Source organism: Cinclus cinclus, chromosome 12 (assembly GCF_963662255.1).
Source record: "Cinclus cinclus chromosome 12, bCinCin1.1, whole genome shotgun sequence".
In the NCBI taxonomy this organism is placed as follows: Eukaryota; Metazoa; Chordata; class Aves; order Passeriformes; family Cinclidae; genus Cinclus; species Cinclus cinclus.
In genome coordinates, this window is record NC_085057.1 from 4919263 (window position 1) to 4938012 (window position 18750).

An 18750-nucleotide genomic window follows, 5' to 3' on the forward strand; every position below is an offset into this window, starting at 1 on the left:
GGGATAGGACAAGGAGTAATGGGTACTAATTGAAGGAAAGGAGATAGGACAAGGAGTAATGGGTACTGATTGAAGGAAGGGAGATAGGACAACGAGTAACGGGTATAAATTGAAAGAGGGGGGAAAGGACAAGGACTAGTGGATACAAACGGGAAAGGGGGAAATTTAGTCTAGATACTCGGAAGAAATTCTTTCCTGTGAGGGTGGCGAGGGGCTGGCACAGGTCGCCCCACCCCCGGTAGCGTTCCAGGCCAGGTCAGACGGGGCTTGGAGTGGGAGGTGGCTGTGCCCGGGGCGGGGACCGGAGCCGGCCGCTCTCTAAAGTCCCTTCCAGCCCTGGGAGCGCTCTGAGGGCAGGCGCGGTGCCGGTCCCGCCTCCCGGACGTGTCGGGCCGGACGCGGCTGCGCCGGGCCCGGGTGCGACGTGGATCCGGCGGCGCCTGCGCGGGGCCCCTCGCTCCGCTCCGCTCCGCTGCTCTCCCTCAGCGCCGGCCCGGCCCGGCCCTGCCGGCAGCGGGGGCAGCTGCGGAGCCGCCGAGGATGAGCTGGTTTAACGCCTCGCAGCTGTCTAGCTTCGCCAAGCAGGCGCTGTCGCAGGCGCAGAAGTCCATCGACCGGGTGCTGGACATCCAGGCCGAGGAGAGCCCCTGGCCCGACGCCGTCATCCCCGACTACGGTGACGGTAAGGGCGGGCGGCCCCAGCCGCCGTGCTGAGCCTCGCGGCCCTTCGCCTCGCCCACCTCCTCTGCTGTGTCCCCCTTGCCTGCGGGAGCTTTAACCGGGCCCTCGCCCAAAACCCCGGTCTATGCAATTCAGAGCCCTCTCCCCCCGGTCTGTGCAGTTCAGAGCCCCCTCCCCCGGTCTGTGCAGTTCAGAGCCCCCTCCCCCGGTCTATGCAATTCAGAGCCCCCTCCCCCGGTCTGTGCAATTCAGAGCCCCCTCCCCCCGTCTGTGCAATTCAGAGCCCCCTCCCCTGGTTTATACAATCCCTCCCACGTCCCCTGTGCAGGGTGATGCCGGCGTGAAGCTGGGACAGGCTTAGCTCAATGTCACCAGTGTCCTGCTTTTATTGCATGGGTAGCACTGAGCTTCCTAGCCCTTCTCGAGGCGTTATTTATTTATTTATATTTTTATGAGGGGCTAATGATTAGTAAAAACTGCTCAGCAATAAAAAAGGGGGAATCATACTCTTTTCAGTGGCATGCATGGATTCACTCTTTGCAAAAGGAAGGGCAGAGTAGAAGCTAAAAGTCTGGTCTGTGTAAACCAGATGAAGTTTCCACCTTTTGTGGCTTCCAGTTCATAATCCTCCAACATCTGTTGAAAGGAATGTGCTGGTGGAAAAGTTGTCATGGCTATGAGGAAGTTTCTTCCCTGTGTGTGTGCTAATGGAGAACCTGAAGGAATGGTCAGCCCTAAGCTGTTGTTTGGAAGGGAAAGAGCAAAAAGGAACCCCCTTATTAGAGCTGCCCTCCTAAATAATATCTTATAGATAATAATAAAGTAATCTGGAATCAGTGTCATTGTTACAACTGTATCTAGAAGAACTGTATGTATTTGGAGGAGGAAGAGGTTATTTCCAGGTGAAGCCACAGCGGACTGAGATTTCTGAAGGCTGCAGCAACTGAAAATGTTTTCCAGGTTGGGTACTCAGCAAAGGTCAGTTTGGGATGTCTTTGTCCCTTTGAGAGCTTGGCAATCATGCAGTACTCTGGTGTCATCTTGAAATGCAAGAATTGTCTAAGGAAAACTTTATATTTGTCCAGTAATTTTAAAATTTGATTTATATCTTAGTATTTGTGGTAGTTCTGTAGTTCATAAGAAGAGCAGGAAAAGATCAGCCTGCGTCTGGTTTTCAGGGAAAACAGACTTGTTTTTAAGAGATGTCAAAATACGTTCTGAATATTGCAGTTAACTCAGAGCTTTTTCTGAAGCTGTTGAATCATGGACAAGGTAGCAATAAGTCAGATGCTTGTAGTAATAAATCACATGTTTGTAGTATTTTGGGCAATGGAAGCCGTAATTATCTGAATTTGAGGCTTGAGGCCAACAAGTATCAACTGTTCTGAAAGTCAGCTTTAAATATTGTTACTCAGCGTTTTTAATAGATGCTGCTGAGAGTTTGTTTTTAAGTAGCCTGAAATAGTTATATTACCCAGATTGTGTTTGTAGGTACAAAATTGGATATCTTTCAATTTCTCTTTCTAACTTCAGATGCTACTGAAATTCAATGCTGACGTTCTTGTTCTTGCTGTTGACAAGTCCTGGAAAACCTGCAAGAAATACAATAATTGGAATTGTTGATGTTGTTTTAGGGTAGCTTCAGAGCTGAACAATTCAGTATTTCTCTACAGAAGAAGAAAATACTCAGCTGGGCTGCTGCTGATTTTTATTGTCAGCTCCATAGTGATGCTTGGTGTATGAGGAAAAATGAAGTCTGTCAGAATCTGAAGGGCAGGAACCCTTCTTACAGTGTAAATTCTGCAAATACTTAAAGCTTTTCCCCTCTGTTTTCTGTAATGGTGTGTGAAGTGTTTATGTGCTACTTGCAGATAACTTTTAAGACCTTGTAATTTTTTCCTCCTTTTAAAATCAGTATCATTCTCTTAACTACAGCTTTTCAGGTTGTTTTGACTGAACTCCTTTCACTGTAGGGAAGCAGGAGACCACATTTGCTTTTGCTTGTGGCCTTCAAAGTGTTTTGGTTTTTTTTTTTTTTTGCCATGTCCCTTTTTTCCTTTTTTTTTTTTTTAGGTACAAATTCTCTCATAAGCGGAGGATGGGACACATCTTCCTGGGGCTTGAGCTCAAATACAGAACCCCAGAATCAGCCAGTATCACCCACAGCCATCACAAAGCCAGTGAGGAGGACAGTAGTGGATGAATCTGAAAACTTCTTCAGTGCCTTTCTCTCCCCTACAGACGTTCAAAGCATACAGAAAAACCCAGTGGTGTCCAAACCTCCAGCCAAATCACAGCGACCCAAAGAGGAGGTGAAGAGCACTTTAAAGGAGTCTCAGCACTCCAGTCAGCTGGAGGGGCCAGTGACAGCAGAGGCAGAAGTGCAGGATTCCTCTGTAGCTGTCCTAGCCTCGAAAAGCCTTGATATTCCCAAGGAGAAATTAGAAGAGAATGCTGTGCTTAAATCTGATGCCCAGCATGAAGCAAGCACAAATGAAGTTACTGACCAAAAGGTGTCTGCTCTAAATTTTGAAGAACCTGAAGATTCTCCTACTGAAAAATCCAGTGTAGGAGGGGATGGAGCAGCAGGTGCACCTGAGGGCACTTCTCAGCCCCTTGGAGCAGGCACCAAAGACCTGGGTTTGGAGGGGAAGGAGAGAAAGACTGAGGACAGACAAAGCAATACCCCATCACCTCCCATCAGCACCTTCTCCTCAGGCACTTCCACAACGAGTGATATTGAAGTTTTGGACCACGAAAGTGTGATAAGTGAGAGCTCAGTAAGCTCCAGGCAAGAAGCTGCAGATTCAAAATCCAGCCTTCACCTCATGCAGACATCATTCCAGCTCTTATCCACGTCTGCTTGTGCGGATTATAATCGTTTAGATGACTTCCAGAAAATGACTGAGAGCTGCAGCTCCTCGGATGCTTTTGAAAGAATTGATTCATTCAGTGTGCAGTCCTTGGATAGCAGGAGTGTCAGTGAAATAAATTCAGATGATGAGTTATCAGGCAGGGCTTCTGCTTCAGCTTCTGTTGCTGTCAGTCCTTCCGTGCCAAAGACAGAAATGGTTGACGCCCTGAAAAATAAATCTGAAAACGTGAATGATGCTCCTGTGTTACATGCTGAGGAAGCTGAGATGGAAGAGAGTGGGAGAAGTGCAACCCCTGTTAATTCTGAGCAGCCAGATGTTGTTTTGGTTGCTGCTGTGCAAAACGTTGAAGAACAGGTTGTGAAGGAGGAGGCCGAGCCCCAGCAGGATGCTGGGGAGCAATTGGTAGAAGAGGACACTGAGAAGCAAGAACTGAAAAAGGTAAGTAAAGCATGTATTGTAAACACACATTTCAATTACAAATGAGACTCCTGGCATTTTCTTACATTGTCCTGTATCTCTTATATCAGCTTATTTGAATGAGTTATTCGATGCTGAACTATCTGACCCTGTAGAAAACAGTCCCTGATATCCTATAGTGGAACAGTACTGGTAAAATTTCTGATCAGATAGTTGTGGGTTTCACCTGATCCAACTGGTTGTTGTTGTTATGAATTGTGAGTAGGGGTGGCAAACAGGATGCCTAATAGGTCAAATCTGTTATTTTTAAGTTTTCGGTGTTTACATTTGTATGTTTTCTTGTATTTTTGTTATTTATCTATATTCAGCTTTCCAAAATCTGATATTAAGAAATTATTTTGAGGATGTGAGCTAAGAGCTTTTGACCCTGAGTGAAAGTTTTCTTCCCTCATATGAGGTTACTCTGATGCTAATGTTTCACAGAAGAGACCTTCCCAGAGAAATTATTCTATGGAGAACATTGAGAGTCTTAATGCTTAATGTAAGCCGTAGTTTTATAGACTATCATCTCTAGTTAAAAACTCAGTGTGTAATTAAATATCACTGTTGATTATGTTGGGGAACTTACTTGAGCCACATGTGCTGATTTAGTAGGCTTTCTACACCTATAGAAAGCAGGTGTCTGTATGTTCAGGTGTGTGGCAGAAACATGGTAATCCTCACTGACTTCTGCCTCGGATTCCTGGAAACATGAGCAGTTCAACTTCAAGTAATCTTGTGAGGGAATGGGAAAGTCTGTCCCTCTTGTGTTTTATTGTTCCATTTATCTGATCTTTATTTATAAAATCTCCAGATGATTGATTCATTAACTGAGAAGCTGGAAAAGAGGGAAATACAGTTATTAAGTACTAGTAAAGAAAGGGCTCGCTTGGAAGAAGCTTACGATAACCTCAAAGAGTAAGTATGAAAATACACTCAGTGCTGTAACTGTGACTTTGCTGTAATAAAATCTTAGATAATAGATAAAAAAAGGAGCTTTATGACTGGAACAAAGGTTACAGGGATGTGCACTGTTTGGGAAAGGTGGAAATAATGATTGCATGTGCTGTGATGGGATTTGTTTAAAGACTTGTTATTTAACGGGGCCAAAATCTCTTTTGGGAAGGGGCTGGGAAGAGATTTTTCAGTAAGCAAGCAGGAGGAATTACAAATGTGGAGAGTCAGTCTTGGTTATTAATAAAGATCTTTATTATAAGGCTGGATTCAGCTATTAAGAGAAACTTTCCTGATATATAGGGATGAACCTGATTTACTAAGTAATTTGTTGGCTAAAATGTAGGCAGTGAAAGTATGGAAGAAGGGCTGCTTGTAGGGAAAAAAACCTGAAATTATTATTTAATGTGGTTAAAGTTAAAAGGGGAGAAAAATGGAAGGTTGTATTTACCAGCTCATTGATCAAATATTGAGTTATAAAATTTACAGATACATGATGCTGTTGTTTAATGACTAAATTGTTCCTAACTTATAAAGGGTAAATGATTTAGTTTATTTTTTATGATCCAGATTGTGGTTAATTAGAAAGGACTTTATCAAGGGGCAAAACATTTAAGATAAATTAAGCATTTAGTTGTTTTCATGGGTAAACTACTGAATTAATAAAGATCATTGATTAGGACTTCTAATATGGATGTGAGGTTTTTTGACTTTTTCTTATCATGTGTAATGCAACTAAAATACTTTTTGAAAGCATTTAAGACAACCTGTTGCAAAGTGTTTGGAGTGTCACATAACCACGCAGTTGTTCTGAAACATTCATTTTAAATGCAGTGAAATGTTTAGAATGAAAGAAGAGAGCAGCAGCCTTTCATCTCTTAAAGAGGAGTTTGCTCAGCGAATTGCAGATGCTGAGAAGAAGCTCCAATTAGCCTGCAAAGAGAGAGATGCAGCTAAAAAGGTAATTTTCTTTTTTTTTTTCTGAAATTGATATTTGTTAGTTTGTGACACAACTGAATTTCTTGAGGAAAAACAATAAACATGAACCCAGGGGAAAGCTTGAGGCTGTAAGTAACCAACATGAGCTGTTTCCAGCCATCCAGGCTTCTTGGTGTTTACATCTGTGTTCTTGTATCCATTCTGTGAACCAGCTTGGGGAACTCATTTAAGTTGGTCTGGTTTGGGGAAAAAAAAAAAGATTTAATGTGCTCATATTTGGTACCTTGTACCAAATACGTATTTGCATTGGTGAGGGAGAATGGCCTGGGTAGGTGAGGAAGGGGTGGAAAATGGGAATGGCTTCTTTAGAGGATTAACTGGTAGGAAAATTAAGGGCTGATGACAGATTGATTTGGAACGAGCAAAGAAATCTACAGCAGCAAAGTTTATGGGGTTTAAATGTTCTTGACCTGATGTCACAGCATTTCATTTCTCTAGCTTAACGCAAAAAGGAAGCTCAAATCTAACTGGAAAACAAATGTTTTTCAGCTGTTTGTCACTGTGTTGACATAGCAATGAGTTGAAGTAGAAAAATTATTCAGTATCTACATGTGAATAGGACAGGTTGGTTTTTCTCTGTTGCAAAAGTTTCAAGAAAATTAAACGGATGGCGAAGTTGGAACAAATTGTGCAGAGGATTTAGTCTCAATCCTTGGAGGTTTTTAAAACTTGGTGCAGTAAGGCTCTGAGCAATCTGTTTTGATCAGATAATCTCTAGAGTTCCCTTCCAACCTAAATTGTTTTCCAAGCAAAGTCTTTTGAGAGAAACAACAGAAGAAAAAGGTGATCAGTGTAAGTCATTGTTTTTTCTTACATGTATTTTAATAAACAATCCTAAGTATTTTATCTTCTTATTTAGGAGGTAAAGACTGTTAAAGAGGAATTAGCTACTAGACTTAATACCAATGAAACTGCTGAATTACTGAAAGAAAAAGAAGAGCAAATCAAAGGATTAATGGAGGAAGGTGAGAATTAACTCTTTTTTGTTAGTAAAAACGTGTGGAATAGTTGGAAATGTACTGGCATTGCATACAGGCCTTCTCTGTGTGGGGAAAAAGTGCTAAATTTGAAGCATGTTGGAAGTTTCTGAACATTTGAAGCATTTAGTGAGTATCAAAGAGCAACAGGAGGGGTCAGGCAGGTACAGATGGTTGGAGAGGTGCTTCCTGCACGATGCATTGAAAGGTGCTGAGAGATAACACCAGTGTGTGCAGAGCAATGTTCCATGTTCCATTCAGAAATCTAACAAGAGCATTGTTCATGGCATTTCTACAGTGTTTCCTTTAATACTTTTAAATTTTAGAAGTAAAATATAGGTACTAAATGAGAAGGTAATCTTTTTTTCTAACATGATGAGCTCACTTGCTTTGTTCTCAAAGCCTTGTACATCCTAACCCAACTCACTCTAGCTCAGTGTAGCAGTGGTATCTCAGGATAAGATAGATTTAAACTTAAGAACTTGCATGAAAAATTGTAAGAATAAGTATTTCCATATTTACTGGAGTATTATTTTCATGTGACTAAAGAGCAAGGCTGGTGTGAATAGAGAGAATCCATGGAATATCACCACGATGCATTAGCTTCATGTTCAATTTCTTCACAGGAGAAAAGCTTTCCAAACAGCAGCTGCACAATTCCAACATTATTAAGAAATTAAGAGCCAAAGAGAAAGAGAGAGAAAATACTAACACAAAACAGAGCAAAAAGATTAAAGAATTGGAAGAGGAGTTGCAGCATTTAAAACAGGTGAGGTATTTGTTGATTTTTTTTTTTTAAGCTTTATATATTAGCTGCAAAATTTCATTTTGGGGGGCCCCTTGATAAATTGACATTTTTTTTATTTTCTGGAGACTTCTCTATTTCATAGAATCCCAGAAAGGTTTGGGTTGGTCCTGCCATGGGCAGGGACACCTTCCACTACTCCAGGCTTCTCCAGGTCCCATCCAGCCTGGCCTTGGACACTCCAGGGATGGGCTAGCCACAGTTTCTCTGGGCAACCTGTGCCAGGGTCTCACCATTTCACATTATTGGAGATTGGAACACTGAGTTGTGATTTATGTGTGTGCTTCCTGTCAAACTGCAGTTTGTTTGCACTTGCACTGCTGTTACTATTGAGCTGGAAAACCTGTACCACCGAAATTTGGGCAGTTAATGATTGAGTCAAAACCTTAACGATTTCAGACCCAGGATGTGGAGTTGTGGTGAAGAGCAGCTCCCTCCTCTGGGGAAGGCAGGGAAGCAAAATCTTTCTCTTCTTGCCTAATGTTAGATAGGTTTAGTCACTTTATCCCAAACTGGTTGCCACTGTTGTCACTGTCCTCAGGCTGTGTTGTCAACCTCATGTCCTGGGGTTTGTTTCGTGTTTCTTGTTTGCACTGACAGGTGCTTGATGGCAAGGAAGACCTTGAGAAGCAGCACCGAGACAGCATTAAACAGCTGAACAGTGTTGTGGAGAGACAGGAAAAGGACCTTGCTAAACTTCAGGCAGAAGTGGAGGAACTTGAAGAAAGGAACAGGAGTGTGCAGGCAGCACTCGACAGTGCATACAAGTAAGCAAAGTGATTACACCTTCAGATTGTGGCTCTTTCTTGTGCAATGCTTGTGAAATATTTAAATGTTAAACTTAACAAAGTTATTTGCCAAGATGCTGTTGGCACTGAAATGTGCTGGGGTATGTTTATTTGTTTGGTTGGTTTTTTTCTCCCCAGGGAACTTGCGGATCTTCACAAAGCTAATGCTACAAAGGACAGTGAGGCTCAGGAAGCAGCCCTAAGTCGGGAAATGAAGGCAAAGGAAGAGCTTGGGTTAGCACTGGAAAAGGCCCAGGAGGAGGCTCGGCAGCAACAGGAAGCTTTGGCAATTCAGGTGGGTCTGAAATGCAGTCAATAAACTCTTTAATTCAACAAGTGACTGCACTGAGGTGCTGTGTCCACCTGACGTAATGAACCGGGTAGAACTCGTTTTTGTGTACTTAGCAAATACCCAGAGGATTTCTTCCCCAAGGAACTTGTTTCATATTACAGGGTGGTTGTACTAACCTTTAAAATACTAAATTTATTTGAAAGTACTTGTAATTTTACTTGTCTAAATGGAATTGCTTAGACTGGCTCTGTGTTAAGTTCACAGTACTCTTACCTCTTAGAATTTTTAGTGATAAATAAATCATTGTAACTGTTTGCATGTATGCAAAAATGAAACCTTTACTTGTAAAACAGATGTCCTGTCTAACACTTGTTTGAAAATGGTGTGGGACTGTGGCAAGGAATAGGTGGTGATAAAACTTTTGGCAAGAGTTTAGTAACAATTTCTTGTTTATTTAGGTGGCAGACCTGAGGCTGGCTCTACAACGTGCAGAGCAGCAGGCAGCAAGAAAAGAAGATTATTTACGGCAGGAAATTGGTGAACTACAACAGGTACTTATAACAAACAGAAGACACCAGCTTGCATCTGCAAGGAGGACTTCCAAAAACCCAAAAATAAAATGCTACCATGACATGAACAGCCTCAAAGAGAGGCCTTATTTTTCTGGTTACCTGCAGTGGTTGTCCTTTACAGAGGAGCAATAAAAATATTAATGAAAGTGGTTTTTTTAAATCACATAGTGGAAAAAAATCATAATTTTTAATAATGCCTCTTAAATAGAATGCTGTCCTTTTAAAATATGAGACAGAATACAGACATTAATTTTGTGATAGTTGTCTAAAATTGCTGGCAAATACACTTTTGGATGACTCTTTATCTGCTTCTTAAGAATTTTTATTGGTAAGGGCCAGAATATAGATTTTGTTGCCAACATTTTGTTGCCAAAATGTTTTAAATTCTGTCCAGAGCTCTGGAATTTCTGGGCCCTTGGTCTGTTATCTAAAAATGTTTAACTTCTCTCTTGGAATTTCACACTTTACCATGAGTTTGAACCACATGAATGTTAGATTGTAAAGCAATAATTTTAGAATATAAAGCAGCTGCTGTTTATTGAGATGAATTCTGTATGAATCTTTCAGTCCATCCTATGATTTTAATTACATTTAATTTATGATTTCAGAGACTCCAAGAAGCAGAGAGCAGGAACCAAGAACTGAGCCAAAGTGTTACCTCTGCTACACGGCCCCTTCTGCGGCAGATAGAGAACCTGCAGGCCACGCTGGGAGCACAGACCTCTGCATGGGAAAAACTGGAAAAGAACCTTTCTGACAGGCTGGGTGAGATGGTTTAGCTTTTACTGAGCTGTGAGGCTCTGGGTGAAGATGTGAGATGTGTGAAGGTAAATCCAAAGGGCTTGACACTTGCCCAAAGTGTAGATGGTGCATCAGGAGAGATGAGCACCCAGTGCTTTCCTGTAAGGAAATGGTGTGGGAGGGGGCTTATGCCAAGATTCTTGGACAGGTAATGCACTGGTTCTCTGTAAAACACACTGTAACATAAGATTGTAAGGTGGAGGGGGTAAGGTGCACATATCCTTACAGCATCTAAAGGCATTGAGACACTGAAAGTATTCCAGTATGGAACCTGATGCTGAGATGCCAGATTGTAAAGTTTGGAATCACTTACCTAACTGCACAGGTGATGATACATATGTTGTTTGATACAGTAATAACCTATAGTTTGAAATGAAAAATACATTAAAAGACCAAAAGTGGACCCCAAAAAATTATTTCCTTTCTGGAGGTAATCTGTAGATGTATATTGTATTCTGAAAGAGTTTGAATTCTCTTCGTTCTGCATTGCTTTGGTCCTCTGTCTGTATGTGGCAAATATTTGATTTCCTTTACAAGAGAAAACAAGATGTATTTTTTAGCAGAGATGAGTTGCATATAAAAATCCCCCACTGTCATTCAATTTTGATGTATAAGTAAATGGCTCATATTCTAGGTGTTTGATCAAAAAGGTTAAATTTAATGTTTTTTCTTACTATTAGGTGAGTCTCAAACTCTTCTAGCAGCAGCTGCTGAGAGGGAACGAGCTGCTACAGAAGAACTTCTTGCTAATAAAATTCAGATGTCTTCTTCTGAATCTCAAAATAGTCTTTTAAGGCAAGAAAATACCCGTCTTCAGGCTCAGCTGGAAGTGGAGAGAAACAAACTGAAGAAAATGGAAAATGAAAACAGCAGGTGAGTTCATTTTTGGTTAACAGCATTTCTTTATAACTGTAGTGAAATGGAGTGTTGATATGAGTCTGCAACATGTTGGCTGAATGTAAAAAAAAAAAAACTGTTAGGGATACTTTGTTTCATGACAAAGATAGAAAAGTGTTACATCCATAACATTTTGTAGCCTTGCAGCTGCCTTTGTTTTAAGAGCATCTGAATCTATGGAGAACAGAGAATACTTGTTTAGTGATTTTACCTCTTTCCTTCCTCCGTGTAGGTATGAGGTTGAACTAGAAGGGCTCAAAGATGAGTATGCAAAAACCTTGGAAGATGCAAAGAAAGAAAAGGTATTGCCTAGTTCACCTTTAATCTCTTATGGTTGAAATCTGAGCTAGCAGGAGATTAAAAGCTTTTATTTATCTTTGAAGGCGCTGCTGGCTACTCAGTTAGAAATGGAGAAGATGAAGGTTGAACAGGAGAGGAAGAAGGCTATTCTTGTGCAAGAAGCAGCAAAGGAGAAGGTGCCAAAACCTAACATTTCAAAGTCTTATTGATATTTTCTTTATTTTAGTAAATATCTATACCTGAAACTTTAAGTACCTGGCAGTATCTTTCCAGTGAAACAGGTATTGTGTTAGGCTCAGTGAAATAAGTTTTGAGTAATAGTCTATTTAACCTGAGAACATGAAAAATATGGATTGTTGTCTTAATGATCTGTATTCTTTGAGTGCTCTTGGATCCTTTTTCTTCTGAAGCTACTTGTTTTCTTTGCTTAGACTACCAGCACTGCTGTCATTGAATTCCTGTTTTGTTTCACATGACTGTGTGTAATGTTCCACGTGCTTTCCAGCTGAAGTCACAAGTCACAGAACAATCCTCAATAGTCATTAAATTCATTACCACTAATTAGCAGTTAGTATTCAAGTAAAACTATTTCTGTTTGTTTCTTACTGTCTCCAGTCCTAAAATCTAAGTGCTTTCCCCTTCAGAAGTTAGCATGCTTGTAGATGCCTGGAGAAAGGGGACAGTCTGTTTTGAACAGGTATCAGTAAATTATTAGCATGTGGAAAATGCTGGAATTTGATTCATACACTTTATTTAAAAAGAAGAAAACAGCCTTAACATTCATTCTAAGAAGAGATTTTCTTCTGGATATCTCATATCACTTTCTGTGATGTGTTTGGACATATGAAACTGCCTCTGAGTCTCTCTTGGCTACTTGAAAGAGAGCCTTTTTTTGATGCAATTTGCAGCTTCTGTCTTAATTTCCCGAAAGGTCTGAGGTTCTTGAAGATAGGCTGTGTTACAGCACAGAAATTTTTTGTTACTGAATTTCCATATGTTTTAGGTATGGGGCAAGCTGAAAATCTTATCACATAGTGTTCTAGAGTTGTTTGGTGGAAAAGGGAGGCTATTTATAGAATCTCTTTTAGCATGTTGAGAATGTTTTTGCTTTTTCTGACTGCTGATAGTGGATGTCTTTGTTTGTTTTTAAGGACCGAAAATCATTTACAGTTGAAACTGTATCAAGTACACCATCAATGTCCCGCTCCAGTTCCATGAGTGGGGTGGACATGGCAGGTCTTCAGACCTCGTTCCTCTCACAGGTAGGATGGATCACCTATAATGGCTTTTTGCTTCTTGACAGACCACTTACTTTCCTTCTCAAGAACTTCTAGTAATATAGAAAATGACTGTTCAAGAGTGTATTGGCCTTAGACAAGGTAACATCCCATGCAGAAACATGTAAAGACATCTGCTTACAGGTTGTCTGTGATTGTAAGACATAGAATTGGTTTATTTTTACTTGCACTCCTGGTTTAGGGCACTCCCTAGGCAGCATCACTGACTGCTGTACTCTGCTGTCTCCTACTGCTGCTCCTTCCCTGTCAGTCCAGTTCATGCTGCCAGCATCAAGTGGCAGGTTGTAAGTGTCAGGAGAACTTGCCAGTAGGGAGCTATCCCAAATTGTACCTTAAGCTTTTGTTTTGAAAAGAGGCTTTAATGCTTGCCTTGCGCAGTGTAATTTTAAATCTTAAATGATATCATATTTAGGGGAGGGAAGATTCCAAAATGGGCATGTTTTTGTCTGATTTTCAGTTTCTCTAACTTTCTGTTTGTAGGATGATCCTCATGATCACTCATTTGGACCAATAACTACCAGTGGGAGCAATCTCTATGATGCAATAAGGATGGGATCAGGTTCAAGTATAATTGAAAACTTGCAGTCACAGCTAAAACTAAGAGAAGGAGAGATTTCACATCTACAGGTATCTTTTCAGAAAGCTTGGTCGGTGTTATGATAATTCTGTGAACCAGCACAGCTGTGTAGGGATGAGCATGAGGAGGATTTGTTGGTTCTTTTTTTTTTATTTTGGCAAGGACCTATCCCTTATCTGTCTGAAAAGTAAAAATACCCAAGACACTGAAATTTGAGGAGAAAGTGAGAGTTGATCTGAGATGTGCTGCTTCACAGTGTGGTTGAAGAATAAGCCTTAATTACTGTGTATTTAGATATGGTGTTTTATAAGTACACTGAATTCTTTCCTTCTCCTTGTGTGTTTACCTTAGCTGGAAATTGGAAACCTGGAGAAAACTCGATCAATAATGGCAGAAGAGCTGGTTAAATTAACAAATCAAAATGATGAGCTTGAAGAAAAGGTGAAGGAAATACCCAAATTACGCACTCAGTTAAAGGTAAGTGGATTTCTGGTGTAAATCCAGCATAAAATGTAGATAATTGCATTTCTTTAGGAATAGTCCTATCAGTTTAGGAATATATTCAAATCTGTCTCTAAGCACAAGTGCCTGAACAGCCTCTTTTTTTAATTTTTTTTTATTTTTTTAAACTACAGTCGAATCTAAAAATGCCCACTCCATGGTTATGGAGTCACTTCAAAACAGACTTGTTGAAAACGTGCTGTGCATAAGAGTCTGTGCTACATCAGGGAGAGACCATATTTATTTCTATCATTCAGGCACTTGTCTGGAACTGGATTCTTTAGCAGAGGGAGGGTTTTGATAAATACCATAGGTTTACGAGAGGTTGATGCAGAAGCTGGATATGTGTCCAGTAGAGATACAGGAAATAAGAGAAATGATTAAATCCTATTGAATTGAAACTGAAATATTTGAAAAGTTTTGGAATAATTTTCTCATGAAACATTTCCCAAACTGATCATTCCTGTAGTAGAACAGTGAAGTTTCCTAATTTTTAGAAAACTGAAAAGTACTGTAAGCATTAAAACCAGAAAACTTTTCCTGTTTTTAATGCTTTTAGCAACTGAACTTCCAGGTGCTTCAGTATGTCCTCTGAAACCAGCACTAATTCTTTTTAGGATCTTTGGAATATCTTCTTTAACATCTAGAATATAAATCTAGCTGTATTCAAAGCACAAAGTACTTTTGAAGAGTTTACTGTGTACTTCACTGTAGTTACCCTTTGATGAGGTAATGCTGCACTTATTTCCCCTGGTAGTATAAAACACTGTCCCAGCAGCTTCTTTGAAGCTGGAAAACCAGTGAGATAACAAAGTGTGTCCTTGCAGGATTTGGATCAGAGGTACAACACCATTCTCCAGATGTATGGGGAGAAGGCAGAGGAGGCTGAGGAACTCCGACTGGATCTGGAAGATGTGAAAAACATGTACAAGACTCAGATAGATGAACTTTTAAAACAAAGACAAAATTAATTCCTCATGGAACTCTTAACACTATATGGTGACAGACTGTAAAGATAACTGTTTATGTAAATGCTGAATTTAAATGTCTTGTAAAAAACTTCTGTATTATAGGAAATGTGACTATATAATAGAGTTCATATGTTGACAGAAGAATCAATGCTTTAAGTGTCCTGTTCTGTCTGCAGTTAAATTATTTGTGCAATATTTAAGGTTTTTTTCAGTCATCCCTTTATTTTTTTGCTAAATGGTGGGTCATTTTACATAAACAGCAGAAATTATGGTTGCTGATTGCTTGTGAGGCAGCACTGGGAGACATGAGTAGTTCTAAAGCAGCCCTTGATTAATAATCTTTGTAAACCTATGAAAATCACATTAGAAGTCTTTCTCAAGTGTTCATATGGGTTTTTCTAAAATCTCATCAGGTAATTTTTATTAACTAAGTAGCAGGAACTTGCTATCTAAAGCATAACTGATGGATATTTTTATGACAGAAAATTCTTAGATTTGTGCTTACATCATCTGAATGTGTCAGGGTGATTATTCTTAGACAAATCCGATTAGTCTGACTGCACTAAGCCCCTAAAGCAGAGTGTGAGACTCAGAGGAGACTTCAAAATACAACTTCATTTTGTATATTGCTTGTGTTCTCATGAGCAGTCTGGAGACAACAGCTCTGCTTGTAATGATAAATGTGTTCAACTTTTAACACCAGAAATATGATATTAAATAGCTGTTCTAGACTTAGTAGCTGATTTTTAACAGTAGCTAGAACAGTTCAGAAGAATGCAGGAAACTGATTTTTTAAAAATAAATTGCTGCAGATCTCATGATTCCTTTTATATAAGTAGCAAGGGTTAGACTTCTTGCAAAATTGAACTGTGGCTTAATAATAGTTTTCAAGCAAGTCTCCAGTGGCTGCAGAGTATTTCTCATGGCATTCCTTAAGCAAGGTATTGGTCAAACAGCACTCATGTGACTTGGAGTTGAGCTGCATTTTTGGTAATGTCAGAGGAAATGTTTGAATGGGACCCTTGGGAATGCTGAGAAGAAGCTTTAGTCTTCCTCTCTGCATTCCAGAGAGCAAATATTTTGCTGCATCTCAGAACCTACTCGTGTGAAATACTGGGCAGTTGAAATTCTTTGCTTATCACACCAGTGCCTCTGTTGGGAGAGGTTTTTTTTTTTTTTCCCAGACCAGTGCATGCTGTAATTTGGGAACTCCTTTCCTGCTTGGGTATTTGGTGGCCTCACAGACAAAAGATGTGAAGGATGAGTTGCTTCTGGAGAAATGCCTCTTGGTAATATGATTTTACTATGGGTGTTAAGGATTTATTCCTCACTGGGAGGACAGTCACTGAAGTTACACAGGCAAGGGAATGTTCATGAAAAGTCCTAGTCTGATTTGAGATTCAGGCAGTTACTCTGTGAGAGTTTCATTAAAGCCATAGAGCCAGAACACTTAAATTTGTTCTAACTCCCCATCTGTCATAGAAAATTCTAACTGCTTTAATAAAACACTTTTTTCACTTCCTTTTTTTTTTTTTTTCCACTGGGAGGTGGGAGGGAATTACCCTCTTGCTGTCTTCATTTCAGTTTTGGAAACCATGGTGGTACGATTTTTCTTCTAAAAACCTCAGAATTTAACACTTTACCTTCATATTAATGGTGGTTGCCCTAAGTTTCTGAGAAACCCCAGACCAGTGAAATCTCAGCAAAAATCAGTCCATATTAAAACACTTGCTGGAATTTTACTGATTTAGAATTATTATGTACAAGGGTTAGTTCAGCCTTTTCTTAAGAAAATTCTTTGTTATGGTCAAAGCTTAGAAATTCAGCTTTTATCTACAACAGCAAATCAATACCTTCCTGGTTTTCACCTTTTTTTTTTTTTTTACCATCTTAGCAGACAAATGCAGCAACAAAGAAAAATAAATTATCCTTTGAACTTTTATTGGGATCTCTTGCTGCCAGTGCTTTTGAAGGTAACATTTCCTGTGTAATGTGAGCAGATGCTCCTATAGGGCTGACAGACAGCTCTGAGTATGTCTTGGGCTATCTTTGTTTTCAGGAAGAGCTTAGGTAAAAGGGAAATTTTTAACATGCAATCAGCATTAGCTATTCTAGATGTAAAAACACAACAGGTATTAAGATTTTTAAACTTTACTAAAGTAGATGTAAATATTTGTACTGACTATTTTTGGATTCTGTATTCCCTTGTGCAACTTTTACTATCACCGAAAGTCAGATGGCATTCTGTCTTAATCATCAAAGCCTTAGAAAACAAAGTGGCTGTTGGAAGGTAACATAGACTTTAAAATATCCTGGTTTGCTCATCTTTGATATAACTGTATGCTTGTTTTGAAGAAATCTTAATGTCTGCTTGAACAAAATTCATTGCTCTTACTGAGATTGCTTAGAAGAGTAACGTGCAAAATGAAAGGAATTAGGTTAGAATTCTACTACTCACTTTTGCCTAAATGTATTATTTTAGAACATTCCTTCTGAAAGCAACTAATTTAGCTCTCATTTCCACTGCATATGCAAGTATGAAGAAAGGTTATTTAAGGGTTACTCAGCGTAGTGTTCAGAGGGAGCTGATGGAAAGGCCTCTGTGAATGTAGGTGGGTTTGGATGAGGAATAGATTACTCTGGTACTCACTTCAAGAACTCAAGAGCCCATGCCCAAACTCCCATGTCAAAATCACATGAGAGGAGGGTTAGTTCTATTTTTTTTTTTCCTGCTACACGTTTGTTGTAATTTATGTGCTTACATTTTACTAAGGGCTATAATGATCCTTAATACGAGGTGAAGTGCTTATCACAGTGAAGTTAACCCCCTCGGTTTCTAGTTGTAAAATATGTATAAACTGTAAAAAGCACGGGTCAGCATAAAATAAAATTTTCCGCTAACAGTGTGCTCTGGATCTCTTTGAGAAAAGACTCAAAAATAGTTCTGGGGAGGGTAGGTGGGTGTGAACCTAATGCTGTGAAAGGAAAATATTACTTAAGGTAGAAGATAGCAGATGGAGTTGGAACACAGTTACAGATGCCAGTTGAAGTTTTGCAGTACCGTGGATATTTATGTAAGGGGCTGGTTTATCTCTAAATGCAGCGCAGGGATGGGGTTCTGGATAATTTACATTAATTTCCTTTATTCCGGTAAGCGGTGTCCCTGCGGGGTCCTCTCTGCCGGCGCCCGCGTTCTCTCGCAGCTTTCCTGGCTCGGCCTGAGCGTTTGTTCTTCGTTTCCCACCTGGGAACGCGGGGAGAAGAGATCTGGGCTGTGCTGGAGGATTTAAAGCACTTTAGTGTCGGTGCCTGAGCCTCCCCCGGCGCCAGTCCCTGCGGGAATTGGGTCAAACCGAAGGCGGGTCGGTGTGCTGGCGCAGGCAGGAGCGCTGCCGTGTGTCAGGGAGAGCAGGGCGCGGGTGAACCTCTGTCCGTGAGCCCGGGGATGTCCGTGAGCGCGGCGGTCCCGGACCGGCCCCGGCCCCGGCCCCGCTGCCGCCGGCCTGGGCTCGGGGGGATGCCTGGAACAATGGGGTGCCGGAGCCTGCGCTTCCTGCCGGGCCGCGGCAGGAAAAGGCCCTTTTCCTCCGCATCCTGCGCTCGCCGCTCCCGGGGCGGCAGCGTTTAATTTCCGGCAGCAGAAGGAAGACGCGGCTGTTCCGCCGCTGCTCCCCCGCGGGCAGGTGCCCTTCGCTGCGGGCCCACCTGAGCCGCGCCGCCCGAGCCCGACCCTCGCCCGGGCGCTGCGGGAAAGCTCCACCTTCCCCGCCTCTTTCCCTGCCTTCCTTCCCTGCCTCCTTCTCCGGCTCCCGCCGCCCCCGGCGGGGCGGTCCCGGAGGTCGCGGCTGCTCCCGGCGGCGCTCCCGGGGCGGGCGCGGCGGTGCCGCCCGTCCCTCCCTCGCACCCGCACGGCCGCTTCCCCCGGAGCCCGGCGGGGCCGGACCGAGCGCTGGACCCGGACATGAGGATTGAGGCCGGCGGCGAGCGCAGAACAGGAGGAGCGGG

General features: G+C 41.3%; 1 protein-coding gene across 2 annotated transcripts; it reads left to right on the plus strand.

Moving 5' to 3' along the window:
• Positions 1–514: 514 nt before the first annotated feature.
• TMF1 (TATA element modulatory factor 1) lies at positions 515–17651 on the plus strand. 2 transcript variants are annotated; one of them, XM_062500588.1, is made up of 17 exons: positions 515–682; positions 2755–4004; positions 4828–4931; positions 5802–5928; positions 6826–6931; positions 7570–7712; positions 8349–8515; positions 8675–8831; positions 9287–9379; positions 10009–10165; positions 10882–11074; positions 11331–11400; positions 11482–11574; positions 12550–12660; positions 13177–13323; positions 13625–13750; positions 14602–17651. In XM_062500588.1, exons 1-17 carry the CDS (start codon positions 541–543, stop codon positions 14743–14745), a joined length of 3330 nt encoding a protein of 1109 aa, XP_062356572.1. In that variant the 5' UTR covers positions 515–540; the 3' UTR covers positions 14746–17651. The 2 variants fall into 2 exon arrangements, with proteins under 2 accessions (XP_062356572.1, XP_062356571.1); XM_062500587.1 differs by having other exon boundaries at positions 2755–3995.
• The last annotated feature ends 1099 nt before the right edge of the window (positions 17652–18750 follow it).

What these genes read in the sequence shown, in the direction of transcription:
- TMF1 (XM_062500588.1), top strand. Translation starts at nt 541, where the DNA reads ATGAGCTGGTTTAACGCCTCGCAGCTGTCTAGCTTCGCCAAGCAGGCG. An exon ending in GAACCTTTCTGACAGGCTGG is followed by an intron (nt 10,166 to 10,881) that starts GTGAGATGGTTT and finishes TCTTACTATTAG; the next exon opens with GTGAGTCTCAAACTCTTCTA. An exon ending in AAGATGCAAAGAAAGAAAAG is followed by an intron (nt 11,401 to 11,481) that starts GTATTGCCTAGT and finishes TTATCTTTGAAG; the next exon opens with GCGCTGCTGGCTACTCAGTT.